General features: G+C 38.9%; 1 protein-coding gene across 1 annotated transcript in view; it reads right to left on the bottom strand.

Annotated features, from left to right (window-relative positions):
* Positions 1-11965: 11965 nt before the first annotated feature.
* Positions 11966-16833, bottom strand: part of DSG4 (desmoglein 4) — a 58684-nt gene continuing 53816 nt past the window's right edge. The window contains exons 15-16 of the mRNA XM_006899564.1: positions 15313-15521; positions 11966-12733 (exon numbers count right to left, since the gene is read on the bottom strand). Coding sequence (XP_006899626.1) covers positions 11966-12733; positions 15313-15521 — 977 coding nt within the window. The remainder of the gene's footprint in view (positions 12734-15312; positions 15522-16833) is intronic.

Here is a 16833-nt window from a genome sequence, read left to right as displayed (position 1 = left end):
AACATGCCCAATGTCAGAAGAAGCCCCAGAATCCTTGCCTCCAAGGAGTAGCTTGGTTTAACCCTCTCCAGGATGAATCTGTTTGTTTTCTTGACAGTCCATGGTACATTCAATACTCTTCTCCAGCACCACAGCTCAAAGGCATCAATTTTCCTTCGGTCCTCTCTAGTCATTGTCCAACTCTCTGATGCATAACAAGTGATTGCAAAGACCATGGCCTGTATCAGGCTCACCTTAGTCTCCAAAGAGACACTGTTGCTCTTGAGTACCTTGGAGAGGTCCCTAACAGCAGACTTTCCCATTGCAATATGTTTTTTGATTTCCTGACTGCTGGTGCCAAGAGTGTTGACCTTGGGGCCGAGCAAACTGAAACTGTGAACAATCTCAATCTCTTTGCCATCCACCCTGATGCTACCAATTGGTCCAGTGGTGAGAATTTTTGTCTTCTTGACATTGAGCCCATTTTTTTTCTATAATTCTGGCATTATTACAAAGAAAAACTTTATAATGTTATGACAACATCTATTTGATTCATAGACTCAAAGAATCTCAGAACTACAAGGGAAAATGGGACTACAGAAATGTTAAAAAGAATATTATTACAGCTTTAGTACTGCATTTTTGTATAAAGGTGTTTTCAATAAGATCAAGGACTATATTGTTAGGACTGCACCACGATATGTTGTTCACCTCAAACTCAAACTCATTGCTATTGAGTTGGAAACAATCCATAGCTGACCTTCCTCTGGGTTTACCACACGAGAGAGATAGTTTATGTCTCTCCTGTGGAGCTGCTGGTGGACTGAAGCCGTCGGTAAGATGTGACCTTCGACTCTGACTCATTGTGACCCTGTGAAAAGCAGAAGAAAATGCTGCACCACTCTCACAATCTCTGCTGAGCTTAAGCCCATTGTTTGAATCACTGCGTCACTAAGTCTCATTGGAGATCTTCCCCTTTTTGTCTCACCTTCGACTTTGTCAACCTTGACTGTCTTTTTCCAGGCACTGGATCCCCTGATGCTATGCTCAAAGAACCCGAGATGAAATCTCTATATCTCACTTCTAAGGAGTGTTATGGTTGTACCATCCAAGACATTTGTTCTAATAGTTTGAGCCTTAAATATATGCATAGTCTTTTACCTTGAGATCCAATTCCATTGCAATTACTATCCATTACAAGAAGTTTACAAAGAATTTTAAATATGCAAAATAGACATTGACTTTTACACATAATATTATCAAGTTCAAAATGATGGTGAAACTTCCTGCCACATATACTTCAGGCATGTTGTCAGGAGGGGCAGTCTTTGGAAAAGGACATCATGCTTGGAAAGCCGGAGGATCAAAGCAAGAGGAAGACCATCAACAGGATGGACTGATGAAGTGATTGTGACAAAGGACTCAGCATATCGGAAATCTGAGGATGCCGCAGGACAGGGCTAGGTGCAGACGTGTTCACAGGGTCTCTATGAGGCCTAGTCAACAGGATGGCACCTAACACGTAGCAGGAAAATCCCCAATCATTCAAGCAACAAAGAGTATAGTTGTTAGGTTCCATTCATGGCCTCTTTGTACACAGCAGAATGAAATTCTGCCCAATTTTACACCATCCTCTTAAACTCTGCATTTTGGGGGCCTCACCTGTCAGCTGAGGTATAGTTATGTTAATCGAAAGGAAAATATAATAATAATACCAGCAGTAGTGGTTTCCTCTTAATAATGGGATATGATTTAAATTTTCTTTTATAGATTTATATTTTAAAAATTTTCTATACTAAGTAAAGAATATTTAATGCATTGTTGATAGGAAAAAAATTGGTTCAGCTCTTAAAACTGGGTTTTAAAAAATTTTGTTTCTATTCTTTAGATGTGTGGAAAGCATGCTATTATTGAGGTGGGGGACTGGGTCTGCAAGCTGCTCCCCTTCAACAGAACTCCGCAGACTCCAGATGAGAATCGAGCGTCTTTAGCTTACAGTGCCATCTTTGGGACGTAGATGGCATAGCTGGCTGCCTCAGTTTGTTGATGTGAAATGAACAATTATAATTTTGTAAAATGGGCAATGATTCTGTTATGGCAAGGACTATGACATATAGAAGAAATAAAAATTATTTCTTCACCGACTGATCAGTTGAAAACACACCCTCACTGAGACCATTCCCTTTTGATCCACTTTAGAGCAAACTTTTCAATGATTTAAAATTCATTATTTTCACAACAAGATTCTGCTCAAGATTATCCAAAAACGACTAGAACAGCACATCAGCAGAGAACCGTCTGTGTTTAGAAGGGGTCTTGGTACTAGAAATATTGCAGCTAATGTTAGATGGATCTTGGCTGAAAGCAGGGAGTACCAGAGGAATGTCTATCTGTGTTTCATTGATAATGCAAAGGTATTTTGACTGTGTGGATCATAACAAACTGTGGCAGACTCTGAGAAGAATGGGAATCCCAGAACACTTGATTGTGCTAATGCGAAAACTATACTCGGACCACGAGGCAGTCTTCAGAGCAGAGCAAGGAAACACTACAAGTTTCAAGATTGGGAAGGGCGTATGCCAGGGATGTGTCCTGTCTCCATACCTTTTCAACCTATATGCAAGAACAGATTATCTGGGAGGCTGGGCTGTATGAAGAGAAATATGGCATTAGGATTGGTGGAAGATTCATCAACAACCTGTGCTATGCAGATGACACAACCCTGCTTGCTGAAACTGAAGTGCTTGCTGCAGAGGGTCAGGGACTGCAGCCTCCAATATGGATTGAGGCTCAATGTGAAAAAGACAAAGATTGTCACCACTGGGCCAATTGGCAGCATCAGGATGGATGGTGAAGCAAAGGAGATTTTAAATAACTTTATTTTGCTTGGCTCCACAGTCAATACTCTGGGCACCAGCATCCAGGAAATTAAAAGACGTATTGAGATGGAAAAGTCTGCTCTTAGGGACCTCTGCAAAGTACTGAAGAACAATTGTGTCACTCTGGAGACCAAGGTGTGCCTGATACAGGCCATGGTCTTTGCAATCACTTGCTTTGGACAATGTTTAGGGAGGATAGAAGGAAAATTGATGCCTTTGAGCTGTGATGCTCGAGAAGAGTATTGAATGTACCATGGACTGTTAAGGAAAGGAACAGGTTCATCCGGGAGAGGGTGATACCAGGCTTCTCCTTGGAGGCAAGGATTCTAAAGCTTCATCTGACATACTTTGGACATGTTGCAAGGAGTGACCACTCCTTGGAGAAGGAAGTCATGCTTTGGAGGTTGGAGGGACAGCACAGGATAGGAAGACCCTCTATGAGGTGGATTGATTGAGTGACTGGAGTAATGGAGGTGGGTGTGTCATAGACAGTGAGATTGGCACAGGACAGAGCAGGGTTTAGGACAGTTGTACATAGGGTCACTATGAGTCTCAGGCGACTTGATGACTCAAAACAACAGCAACAATATACTTACAACATTTGGAGAGATTAAGTGGCCTGATTTGTAAGATGGTGTGCTGCTAACCCAAAGGCCAGACATCTGTAGCACTTTGAATCCACGGGTTGTCAGGAGAAGGAGGGACATTCTCCTCCTGCACAATTCACAGCCTCAGAAAAGCATTAGAAGGTCAGTTATGTGTCAGTTCCAACTTGACGCCAAGAAGTTGACTCTCCTTTTTGGAGGAATCCTAGCAGCATAGTCTGTGGTGAGTGACACTGCTAAGTCAAAGTCTGTATATCTTTGCTGGTTCAAATCCACTACCAGTGGCTCATCTGGAGAAAGATGGGGCATCTCCTTTCATTAGGATTTATATCAGCAACCTGATGGAGGGTTACAACGAGTCACTGCAGACTAGACTCAACAGCAGTGAGTTTGAGTTATTATCTTTTAGATATTTCATGAATTTCTTTAGCTTTCAGACAAAAGAATGATTCCTTAGTATCGTACACATTTTTAGACTCCTGACTCTGAATTCTATCATCTTTAAATTTTTCTTCTTTTTCCAGCTTCACAAAACTGCTTTTAATTTTAAGATGGAGCCAGCTTCTTTCTCTCTCTGGTTCTCTCTGTCTAGCCTGTGTTAGGCTGGAATGTTGTTGTTGTTGGCATTTCTCATCTTGCGTCTCCCAGAGGTCTTACATTAGGGTCAAAGGTTGTGGCATAGCAGGTCAATTCTTACTTAGGATGCTCATCTTTCGAACTCACTAGTTACTCTAGGAAGATAAAATGAGACAATCTCCTCCTGTTAAGTTTTACAGCCAAAGGATCCTCATGCTAGGAGTCAGTATTGACTTGATGGCAGTGTTTGCATTTGCTTTGTTTCTATGATGAAAAATTTTATTCCGCGTAAAGGTATCTGGAAAAAGAAATTGCACTTGGGAGGAATGATCCATAAATGTGAGAACAAAACTCAAGAACAGATTTCCTAGCTCTTATGAGATACGCCAAATTACTAATGCTTAATTGAAAGTAAAACATGATTTGTCACACTAAAAAGGCTAGACATGACCTATGACATAATTTAAACCGGTGACAGAAACTCAGCAACTATCAGTATAGTGTTTGAGTTTTGATTTGTCCATTTCACTAGCCTGGATACTTTTTGTTTCTGTATCAACTATCACACTGAGTTTTTACTCTTCATTTCTTTCTTGTTAGGCTGTGGAATCCTTGATGGTGAGGACTCTTTTTCCCCTTTTACTCTTAGCACTCAGCACATAGGCAAGTAAGGAAACAATTAAAAAAATCTTTAATGGATAAATAAATGAATGAATGGACATTGAAAGTAGGTCACTATGGTTGCACGTAATATTTCTTTTTCTCACTGTACTTAGCCTGTAAAGGAATCATCAATAAGGTGAAAAGCCATGAAAGGAGAAAATTTTTGGTACAAGGCTGGTCACCTAAGAGTTAATACTTGTTGTCTTTTTTACTTCACTCTCTTTACACTCCTTATCTAGTTTCGTGTTCCTCACACTTAGTGGCTCATGCTTCATTGATACTAAGCTCTCATGCAGTCAGTTTTCACCTGTTAAGTACATAATCAAAACTACTGGTCAACCAATATTTATACTGATCATATGTATAAATACTGGTCACTAACACCACTGATGTCACTACTGTATACACTCATGGCTTCCTTATTAAACACATGTTCAGCACCTCTCCTAACGTGAATTTAGTCATTTTTAGTAATCACAGAGAAGCTCAGCTCTTTGGATTACCAACTGAAGTATGTGTTTATCATGTCCATTTTAATGCTAAACTTGAGCTTTTAAGCCAACAGTAGAAATTTAGTTAGTCCTGAATTTTTGTCTCACTCTCATTCAATTTACTTTATCATCATTATTTATATGTTGTTATTGTTAAGGACCGTTGAGTCAAAACTGACCCATAGCTGACCCTCCAGTGTTTATTCAGAAGTATTTTAATGGCAAAGGAGGAGACCGCCCATCTTTCTCTCATGGAACAGCTGGTAGATTTGAACTGCATGCCTTTGGGATTGCAGCACAGTTACCATTGGGCCACTAGAGCTCCTCATTGTTTACGTAGACTTCCTCTAGAAAGACATATTTGTTATTTTTTACACAGTTTAGCCCAGATAAAAGTTAATAAATAAATGCTTTGTATTTGCCAACACTCAATTATTGTATTTGTGTTCAAACTAGAATTTATTCGTACTGTTGTTGTTGTTGTTATGTGCTGTCAAGTCGCCTGCGACTCATAGCGACCCTATGTACAACAGCCCTAAACTCCGCTCTGTCCTGTGCCAATCGCACTGTCTCTGATACTCCCATCCCAATTATCCCAGTCACTGAATCAATCCACCTCATAGAGGGCCTTCCTCTCCTGCGCCGTCCCTCTACCCTCCCAAGCGTACTATCACCCAAATAAAGGTTAGGGACCTCTCCAAAATACTGAAGAGCAACAGTGTCTCTCTGGAGACTAAGGTCCGCCTGATACAGGCCATGGTTTTTGCAATCACTTGTTATGCATCAGAGAGTTGGATAATGACTAGGGAGGATAGAAGGAGAATTGACGCCTTTGAGCTGTGGTGCTGGAGAAGAGTATTGAATGTACCATGGACTGCCAAGAAAACAAACAGATTCATCCTAGAGAGGATTAAACCAGGCTGCTCCTTGGAGACAAGGATTCTGGGGCTTTGCCTGACATACTTTGGACATGTTGTAAGGAGAGACAGGTCTTTAGAGAGGGACATCATGCTGGGTAGAGTGGAGGGACAGCGCAGGAGGGGAAGACCCTCTATGAGGTGGATTGATTCAGTGACTGGGGTACTCGGGACGGGTTTGTCAGAGGCAATGAGATTGGCACAGGATAGAGCAGGGTTTAGGGCTGTTGTACATAGGGTCACTATGAGTCGCAGACGACTCGACAGCACATAACAACAACAACAACAACAATCACCCAAATGGTTTATTTTTCTTTTTAAAAATAATTAAGGCAAACTTTGGCATCCTGGCCAAATCAACAATAGCAACTCCTTCTCAAAATAAAATAAATTTTTTCAGTCTTTTAATTATTTCAGGTAAAATGGAAATAAAATTTAAAGACAATATCTTAGTTGATTTTTACTAAATGTATTTAATATTTAGTGCATGTTTAAAACGCAATGGTCTACTTGAGTTTTATATAGTTTTTGTACCTTTTGTTAAGAGTGACTTTTACACAAGCTTTTGAAAACTTATTTAAAAGGTTGCTATCTAGAGGTTACACTATTGAACTGCAGACACTTGCATTTAGGCACTTGAGACAATATCCTTTACTTCTAAACGTGATAAATACATGCAATAATGGACTTGCATAGTGTGGTGGCTTAGTGGCAAGGAATTGTGCTGCCAACCCAGCCGGAAGTGGTTCAAATCCACCAGCTGTTCTACGGGATAAAGGTGGGCAATCTCTTCCCATGCAATATACTGCCTCTGAAAACCCAGGGGAGGGTCAGTTATAAGATGAATCCCACCTGATAGTACTTACCAATAAGAACATGAACTAGATATTCTATTATACTAGACACAGAGAAATGAGAAAAGCACTGTCCTTCTTATTGCAAAGCTCACCAACTGACAGACTCAGGAAAAAATGAATGTATTTATAACTAAAAGGACTAACAGATGAGTAGTTAAGCAGTTAGGCTGGACAGTGGAAGAGATAGCAGGGAATGCTTCAAACAGAAAATAATAAGAATGGGAAGGAGTCTAGATTAAGGAACCAGGCAAAAAAGCATGAGTGACCATGAACATGCCATAATCTAGGAACTGCAGCCAGTCCATTTAATCCTATAAATGACGCCCATGTGAACACTATCTACTTTATTCAGTTTGCTATTTTATGATGGATATTAAACAAAATAATGATTCTATTCTGCTTAGTAATAAGCAAATGATCTGTATTTCGTTCCACCAATGAATCCTGTCAAAAGGATTTACATATGAGTGTCTATGTGCACAGACCAGAGAAAAAGTGAAACTTGTTTTCATTATCATATGTTTTTATTGAAGAAATTTATAAAACATTATTTCATTAAGTAATACATTACAACTGGAAATTTTTAGTTCAAAGGATTCAATTGAAAAAAAAATCCCTGAACCATGTTTACAATTACTATTCTCATTCTGATGGTTTCCTTTTTTCATTACCTAATAAGATTTTACCAAGAGATTCTATTTATTTAGTAGTGTTATTCTCTCAAGGGACAGGGTCCATGACTAAGATTATATGTCATTTTATATGTCAGTTAAGTCTCTTGACACTGATGGAAAAGTTCATTTTCATTGATAATACTGAGAGAGACAATGAAATGACCCTGATCTTGTTGCTAAGATACTATGAAGGAAGAAATAGAATAGAGGTAGAATTCCTTTTTAAGTCTTTTGTATAGTAATACAGAGCTAAAACTGAAAGAGTACAGAAACATGTTCTTACCCTTCTCACAATTTTTGAGACTATTACATCTACTAGCTTGAATCTTAGTTGTTGTTGTTGTTGTTAGGTGCCATCGAGTCAGCCACATCTCATAGTGACCCTAAGAACAATATCCCTGAACCCTGCTCTATCCTTTCTCATTGTCTCTGACACACCTCCCTCCACTACTCCAGTTACTGGTCAATCCTTCTCATGTGGAGTCTTTCTCTCCTGCACTGATTCTCCATCCCTCCAAGCATGATGTCCTTCTGCAAGGACTAGTCCCTTCTGGCAACATGCCCAAAGTATGTGAGACAGAGCTTAAAAATATTTGCCTCCAAGAAGCAAACTGGTCTCACTCTCTCCAGGACACACTGATTTATTCTCTTGGCAGTCTGTATATGTTCAATACACTTCTTCAGCACCACAGCACAAAAATATCAATTCCTCTGTCATCCTTAGTCATTGTCCAGCTCTCAGATGCCTAGCCAGCAAAAGAGAAGACCATAGCCTGTACCAGGTGCACCTTAGTGTCTAGGTTGACGCTGTTGCTCTTCAGCATTCTGGAGAGGTCCCTGACAGCAGACTCTCCTAAAGACACTTGTTTTTTGATTTCGTGACTGTTAATACCAAGAATGTTGATTGAAGATCTAAGCAAGATGAAATTGTTAACAACTTCAATATTTTATCCATCTATCATGATGTTGCCAATTGCCAGGGTGGTGAGAACCTTTGTTTTCTTGATGTCGAGATGTAATCCACATTGAAGATTGTAGTCTGACTTTCTGCAGCAAACTCTTCACGTCCTCTTCAGTTTCGTTGAGCAAAGTTGTATCATCTGTATCCTCCAGGTTGTTGATGAGTCTTCCTTTAATCCTGATGCCATGTTCTTCTTCATAGAGTCCAGCCTCTTGGATGATCTGTTCCGCATATAGATTCAAAAAGTATGGGGAAAGGATACATCCTTGACACACTTCACTCCTTTTTTTATTTTGAACCATGCAGTTTCCCTGGCTCTGCTTATACGAAAGCTTCATGGTGTAGGTATAAGTTTCACATGAGCACAATCAAGAGTTATGGGATTCCCATTTAATGCCATTTTCATATCTCAAATTGTACTGGATTTTCAGATTTTTAAATTTATAGGTAATTACTTTCACTTCTTTAATTCTTAGAATTATTGGTCTAGTAAAATGTACTCTTCAAGACAGAAATAAATTTACCAGGATACGCTGAAGAATCAAATGCATGCAAGATGCTATGGGCTGACTGTGACTCTGAATACTCCTCAGTAATTCTTCTTGAGAATTAGAGAACAGTGAAATACAGCAGTGTCTTAGTTATTAAAATTACAACAGCTAGCTCTCTATCAAATTATTGCCTTTGAGTAGGACTCACAGTTGACCCTTGAACACGTTTCCCGGGTTGTAAATTGCATAGGAGGAGAATGTCCACTTTTAAAAATCTTTGTTTAAAATTAATTTTAATGAAAGTTTACAGAGACCTAGGGTTTCCAGTCATTCATTGTTGCACTTTTCTCCCTTCCTACCCTCTCTCCCCTAGTTTACTTTTCTGCTTGATAAGTAAAAGAAAAACTTTTTCATTGCTATGCAATCCCTCCCCCCAAGTCGACTGCACTGTGCAGCCATCATTCTGGACTCCTGTCATAACAATAACGCCTAATCATATATCCCTTTTAAACAGTTCTCTCCCTCATCTGTTGTAATGCAGTATACATAATTCTTCCCCTTCTTTTCTTTCTTCCCTCAATCACAATGTCATTACATTTTACAATGTTTTACATTAGTGGCTGTTTTACAGCCACTGTTTTACAGCCTGTTTTACAATAGTGGCTCTATGCAGTATTTGTCCTTTTGTGACTGAGATATTTCACTCAGCATAATGTCCTCTCGGGTCATCCACCTAGCATAGCATTTCATGAGTTCCTTGTTTATTCAGTCCTGCCCCAAGGAGCCACCGGGGGATTCAAATTGCCCAAGGCGTGGCCTTTAGGTTAGCAGAAAACCTCCCTGTCTTCTAGGCCACCAGAACTCCTGTAAGAGTAAGCAGTGAGCATAATTTAAAGAAGACTGAAAAACATGTAAATAACCACCTACTGTTGAAAGACACCTCTGGATAAATTTGATCTACCTACATTTTATTTAGAAGGTTCTCCCTTAACCAGGGCAGCGCCCAAGGACTCCATAGTCTCTTCTTTAAATTTCACAAAAGCTACCTTTTTTGAGAGGTATTTTTTAGTTCATTTGGGAAGCAGCAGAGATTCATGGGGGAAACCGTATCCTTTCAATGTCTGGTGAAGTTTAGCAAATTGAAAAGTGCACTGGCCATGTGAACAATGGAACTCTGAGCTTGCTCTGAATTGATCTAAATTAATGAGCACAAGCTTTTGTACCACAGCTAGTTGACTGCTATCATCTAACCTCTATTTCGAGGTTTCTTATCTGTAATATGAGAGACTTGGGCAAGTGGTTGAGATGTCTCAAATTCTGAGTTTTATTCATAAAAGAACAACAAGAAACCAACCAAGAAGCATCACAATTATTGCCTTCCAAGAGAAATAAGCCTGAAAATGTTAACTCATTTACATTGTCCTACTGGTCACAAATGCCTTTTAATACAGTTTACATATTTTACAGAAATAAATACAACTATCTTGACAGAACGTGTTTCTTTCAAGCCAGCTTTGTGCATACTAAAAATAAGCAATTGATATACATGTTTCCATTTCATTCATTCAACATAAGTAGTAATTTTAGGAAGAAAAATATAACTTAGTAAAAGAGTGAAATAGCATGTTGATTTTTTTTCCTGGTAGGAACTTGAAACCATATCCCCAAAATCCAATTTCAAGTACAGAAAAGAATTAGAAGGCCGGTGAAGGCAGGAATCACTTGTGTCTTCTTCAGTTAAATATTCAGAGTAAAGATCAGCACTCAACACAAAAGCATCTAAGGAAATATTTGTTGAATATCAATACATCCCCAGTAGGTTCTGAGGAAAATTTGGTTGCTTAATGAAAGCTCTGGGACTCGTATCAGTTAAACTGATTAAACTATGTTTCATATATACTTCTGATATAGTTAACAAGTTGTTTTTATGTGTCATTAAGTTGTAATCTACTCATAGCTAACCCTCCAGCGAGTTTTCTGAGGCAGTAAATCACATGAGAGAAGATCACACATCTTTCTCCTGCAAAGCAGCTGGGAGATTTGAATCACGTGCCTCTGGTGCCTCAGTGCAACTTTTTACCTCAAGAGTGAAGGAGAAAATCCCCTTCAAAGGACATAAACTCTGATACGTCTCCCAACAACTGTTTTCTGCAATACAGTTGTTATACATTCTTTTTCTGTTCTATATTACCTTACAGTTAACGCTATAAATCAATAAAGTGCAACCAAAATTCATCCATATTGAGTTGTATGCATATGTACATATATATAATATATATTACTTTGGATGAATAGTTTCTAGTGAAGCATTCAGTTGGTGAAAACTTTTCCCTAAATATTGTATATCTTGAGAGACTTTTAAATAGGTCATTGTCTTTGCATCTCTGTTGATAGACATTCCATATTCCTTTTCACATCCCCATTAGAAATGAATGTTTTATCTGTCTTTTCAATGCAAATATTTTCATATATTTCAAACATTTCAATGCCTTTGCAGTGGTGTATATGACTAGTAAATAAAGACAATAGTTTTTTATAAATCTTCTATTGCAATATCATAATTATTTACCTGCCTGGTTCTTTGGATTTCAAAATCCACTATGCAGTGTGTGTTATTGGATATAGTGTCAAACTACATATCTTCTTTACAATTCTTGGCCCATGACTTAAAATTAGAAAGAATTAAAGAGTTCTAAAATTTATAGCCACATTAATTTTCCAAAAAGGCATTGAAAGAGCAGCATGGAACATAAAGTGTTTGAATTTTTTTTGGCTGTTACCATGTGTTATGTAGCACAGCCATATATCTTTGATGGATATATTGGTGTTTATCAGGCACAAGATTAAATATAGCATAGTGAACATAAAGCATTTACTGTTGGGAGTAATGTATGTTGCTATATTGTGTTACCCTGTGTCGAGATGTGATTGGGGATGTGGAGCTAGAGGTCTGGCTAATGTGAATATCTGGACTCACCATTTGTGCCACTTGAATTTCAGGCCCTACAAGAATATTGCCACTTATCATGGATCCCATACAACCATCAACCATGCTACTACTACTCATACCAGGAATACTAGGACTAGACAGCACTCTCTCAGTATAGATTATGTTATGTGTGTTGGCTAACTCAGCAGGTACACAAATATTTCCTTGAACATCATAAACAGGTGCCATTACTGTTTCAGTTACAACAACATTGGGTGCCAGCTGTGGATCAAAGACAATTGTGGTCGGATGGGCACATGGATCCCCAGTGGTGTAAGTCTCAGTCACTATAATATCCCCAGGAAGGATGGGCTCAGGCATTGCTATTTCTTCCTGGAATTCAGCCTCTGAGAGAGTCATTCCTGAAGATTCATTAACAAAATAGTTAGGTCCAAGCAAAGGGAGATCTGTACTGATAGGAATACAGGCTTGTTGTGAAGGAAACGGCTCAATTTCTGTGTCTAAGCAGATTTCAGCAAGAGTCCTAAATTTTGGATCTAAAGTTTCCATGCAACTCTCATCTAAGTCGTCCACAATCCAACTACAACAACCAATGGAGCCCACAGGAGAACCCACTCCTTCATGATCATAAATAAGCAAGCAGTCATTTGCTGGTCGACCTTCATCTTCATCAGCAAAAGCATATGCTTTCTAGAATTAGAAAAAAATAGATGATTAGAAGTTTGATTTTAACTTTAAAGTAGTTGGAGAAGAATGAACCAACTAGAGACTTTTGCTTTAAGATTTTATGGTATGCACTGGGAGAAAAATAGTATTTGTTTTCTAAATTATGGGACATTTTTTAGATTGTTGTTAGTTGCTGTCCAGTCTACTATGATTTATCGTCGCTCTGTGAACACCAGCTCAATACCTTGCCCTATTCTGGGATATCCTCATGATTTTCACAATGCTCAAATCCACTGTTACAATCACTGTGCCAGTCCATCTCATTGAAAGTCTTCCTCTCCTTAACAGAATCAACATTTTCTCAGCCTGATGTCTTTTTCCAAGGACTAACCTCTCTTGAAAACATGCCTCAAGTATATGAGACAAAGTTTGACAATCCTTGCCTCTATTTGCACTTTCTCCATGACAGATTTGTTTGTTCTTTTGGCAGTTCAGGGTATATTTGACAGTCTTTCCCCAACACCACAATTAAAGGATGTCAATTCTTCTTTGGCCTTCCTTATTCATTGTTCAAATATCCCCATACATATGAGCCAAGTGAAAATATCCTGGCGTAGGTCAAATGCACCATAGTCGTTAAACTGGCATCATTGCTCTTTAGCACTCTAATAAGACCTTTTACAATAGATGTTCCCAATCCAATATACCTTTTGGTTGCTTGACTGTTGCTACCATGAGTAGATTACTTGTATTAATGGTAAATGGGTTTTTTGGGAAATGAGAATGACTCTTATTTGAAAACAAATCAATGATAATTTCTACACTTTGCTCAGATTTTTAAAAAATTTTTATTTTATTTTGTTATTTTGTATACATATACTGTCAAATTGGATCTGACTAGTACAGGAGGAGATTATCCTTCCTTTTCCAGCAGAGCATCTGGTGGATTTGAACTGCGTGCCTCTGGGATTGCAGTGCAGCTTCTTGCCACTAGGCCACCAGAGCTCCCTCAGATTTTTATCTGACACATTTTTTAGTTGTTTTTTTTTTTTTAATAGTCTCTGCTTCTGATACTGTAATATTCAGAGAACATACTTCAACATACATTAAAAATATTAACATGTATTAAAAAGCTATTTTTTTTCCTTAAGAAGAGAGATTTGATGAAAGCATATATGCAGAAGTATGTCTAAGTATTAGAAATACCTATGTCAACATGCACAGTTAAATTTATGGCTTGTCTGATCCCCAGACTTGCTTACAAGGAATTCTATTTGAGTTACTGCTTCTGAGGTGATAGTGATGGAAATAATATTAAGTTAATTTTGTGAATAAACCCCCAACAAAAACTTTATTGCCATCAAGTCAATTCCTGCTTATATTGAGACTACAGGACAAAGTTGAACTACTTCATAGGGTTCCTGGTATTGTAAATCTTTGTGGAAGCGGAATGCTTCATGTTTCTCCCACGGAGTAGCTGGTGAATTTGAACAAGTGATCTTTTGATTACCAGCCCACTAGAACTCTTGATTTTTTTTAAAGGAACTAAAAATCCTGCATATGCACTCACCTCCATCCCAAGAAAATAAGTGTTTTAGTGCTACTGGTTGGTTGCTGATGTTGTGGTTTGTTGTTTTTTTTAAAAAAGAATTTGAGATGAGAAATTTTGTTGAATCACACTCCATTAAACTCATTAATTGTAGAAACTGAATGTATATTTCTGCCTGGTTTTACAGTAAAAACTCTGACTTTCTCTCCTTCTTTTCTCTTTCACTTCTTATTTCTCTGTGTCTCTTTATTTCCACATATCAGTTGTCTAGAAGTGGACATAGTGGGTATAGTGAAGGGAGCTACAGCGAATCAGCTTAACATATTTTAAGGGGAAGGGCAGGAGCTCTGGTGGCTTACTGGCAAGAAGCTGTGCTGCAATCCTAAAGGCAGATGGTTGGAATCCACGAGCTACTTTGCACAGTGTTCTGCCTCTAAAAACCCCCTGGAAGGTCAGCTATGGGCCAGTTCTGAATCTAAAGCACACAACAACAATAACAACAAAGAGTAATGAGGCATTTGTTTAAATTCAGGATTTAGATAGAATGAAGAATAACAATATATTTGAAAATAAGTTTAATATTATTATTGTTGTGTTGTTAAGTGCTGTCGAGTCGTAGATGACTCATAGCGACCCTATGAAGAAAGACCTGAACACTTGTATAACTTTCATTGTTTGTCCAAGTTCATAAGGTTTCTGGAGGCAAGCTATTTCAGAAGTGGCTGCCATTCCTGCTTCCAAGCTTGTTTTAATTGGGGAGCTCCATCAAACACAGTCCACCATGGGTAATCATGATCTCATTTGACACATCAGTGTCGCAGTGTTTAGCATCACAGCAACCATGAGTTCCCTCTGTAAAGCAAATGGACAGACCAGGGCTACACCACTAAAAGAATGTTTGACCCAAAACAATTAAAACCTGTCCGAGAGCACGGCATGGTTTAACCCCCATGAGCTAAAGCTTTCCCATTGTGTCTCACCGCACAAAAGGATTATGGTTATGATTATTATTTTACAGACTCAAGACTATGTACAATTGTGTGTGAGGAATTACCTCAGAGAAATAGCTGTCTAAGAAAGCCATGTTCACGCCGGACTCGGCATATTCCCGCAGGGTGCCGATCGTTGAACTTCTCCTCCGCGTTGCTCCAGTTGCGCTTCCTGCCACGAGGCCAGCAGCTGTTCCAACACCTGTGTTGAGCTCCACGCCTGATACACCACCTTCAGCTATGCCTCCGCCAGCATAGGTGTTGGTGTAGATTTCTGAAAAGGGAAGGTTTCCCATATATTGTTGTTTGAGTTGTCTCCATTATTTATCCATTAAAAATTCTGTTAGCTTCACCATCACCACCAACATACACAACAGAGCTGAGTGGATCATTGCTATAGAGTTAAAGTTGGCACCTAGCTACCCCTCCAGTGGGTTTCTGAGGCCATAAATTGCACCAGAAGAGATTGCCCATCTTTCTCCTGTGGGGTAGCTCAACCGGTGGATTACAACTGCTAGAGCTGCACAGCCTTTAAGTCAGCAGATCACTTCTCTATGAATTATACCACTTGAGTTCCCCTCAACACAGAGTAGGTAGTGGAAAGCAAGGCAAACAGAGTAATGTGATGTGAATTCATAAACTCCAGATTTGGGGATAAAGAAGACTTAAGTAGATGATATTAAGGGAGTCTCATATAGGCAAAATGTTACCCTTAGACCTAAATGGGAAGAATTTGAAAAGAGGAGGATGTACCAATGCAGTCTTTCCATCTTTGTCTCTGACAAGCTACCTGGGATCCACCGGAAAGGGGCTGTCTTTACTCTGCACCTTTCAAAGCAAGAGCAGAAATCAAGCACCCTGATGTTAGGAAGGAGAACTGTCCTTTGTTAGGACTGCTCAGTTACCCTACGTTCTTTCTGTTTGCAAGGTCAAGTTAGAGAGAAGCTGTTATTAAGAAAAATCAATGATCTTTTTACGTTATGAAACTATTGACCAGTGGGGCTTTTCCTGTATTGGTAGATGCGAATGGATTGGTCCTTTAGGAACGTGCAGGAATGTGTAGGTGAATGCATGGGCGAACTTTTAAAACGCTCTTTGACGTCAGCGTATTGTTGGGAAAATAAATTCTGATGACCTTGTTTATAGGGAGTTGTGCTGATAACCTAAAGGTGGTGCTTTTCTGGAGGTTCAAGTCCACCAGTGGCTCCATGGGAGAAAGAGAAGATGTTTCCTCCAGAGCAATTTATAGTCTCAGAAAACCTACTGGAGGGTCACCTGAGAGTTGATTTAATCTCAATGGCAAGTAACATCATATCATCCTCTTTCTCTGTCTTAAAAAGAAACTTGTATGACTAGTTACAGCTGTAGTATCCTTAAGGTCTACTCCGTGAGAGGCACTCTAGTGTGTATTTTTTTTTTAATGATTACATACACAGAGTTCACTTTCAAAGATAAGAAAATTGAGGCCCAGAGAATGAAATGTCCTGACCAAGGGCTTATTTTAGTAAATGATAAAGTTAAGAATCAAACCTAAGAAAAAAAAAAAAAGAATCAAACCTAAGTAGTCTAACTTGAGAATTTTCTCT

The sequence above is a fragment of the Elephantulus edwardii genome, unplaced genomic scaffold (assembly GCF_000299155.1).
Source record: "Elephantulus edwardii isolate Elephantulus edwardi_28Jun2011 unplaced genomic scaffold, EleEdw1.0 scaffold00261, whole genome shotgun sequence".
Classification (NCBI taxonomy): Eukaryota; Metazoa; Chordata; class Mammalia; order Macroscelidea; family Macroscelididae; genus Elephantulus; species Elephantulus edwardii.
The sequence above is the reverse complement of the archived record's forward strand: the minus strand, read 5'-3'. Positions and strand labels throughout refer to the sequence as shown.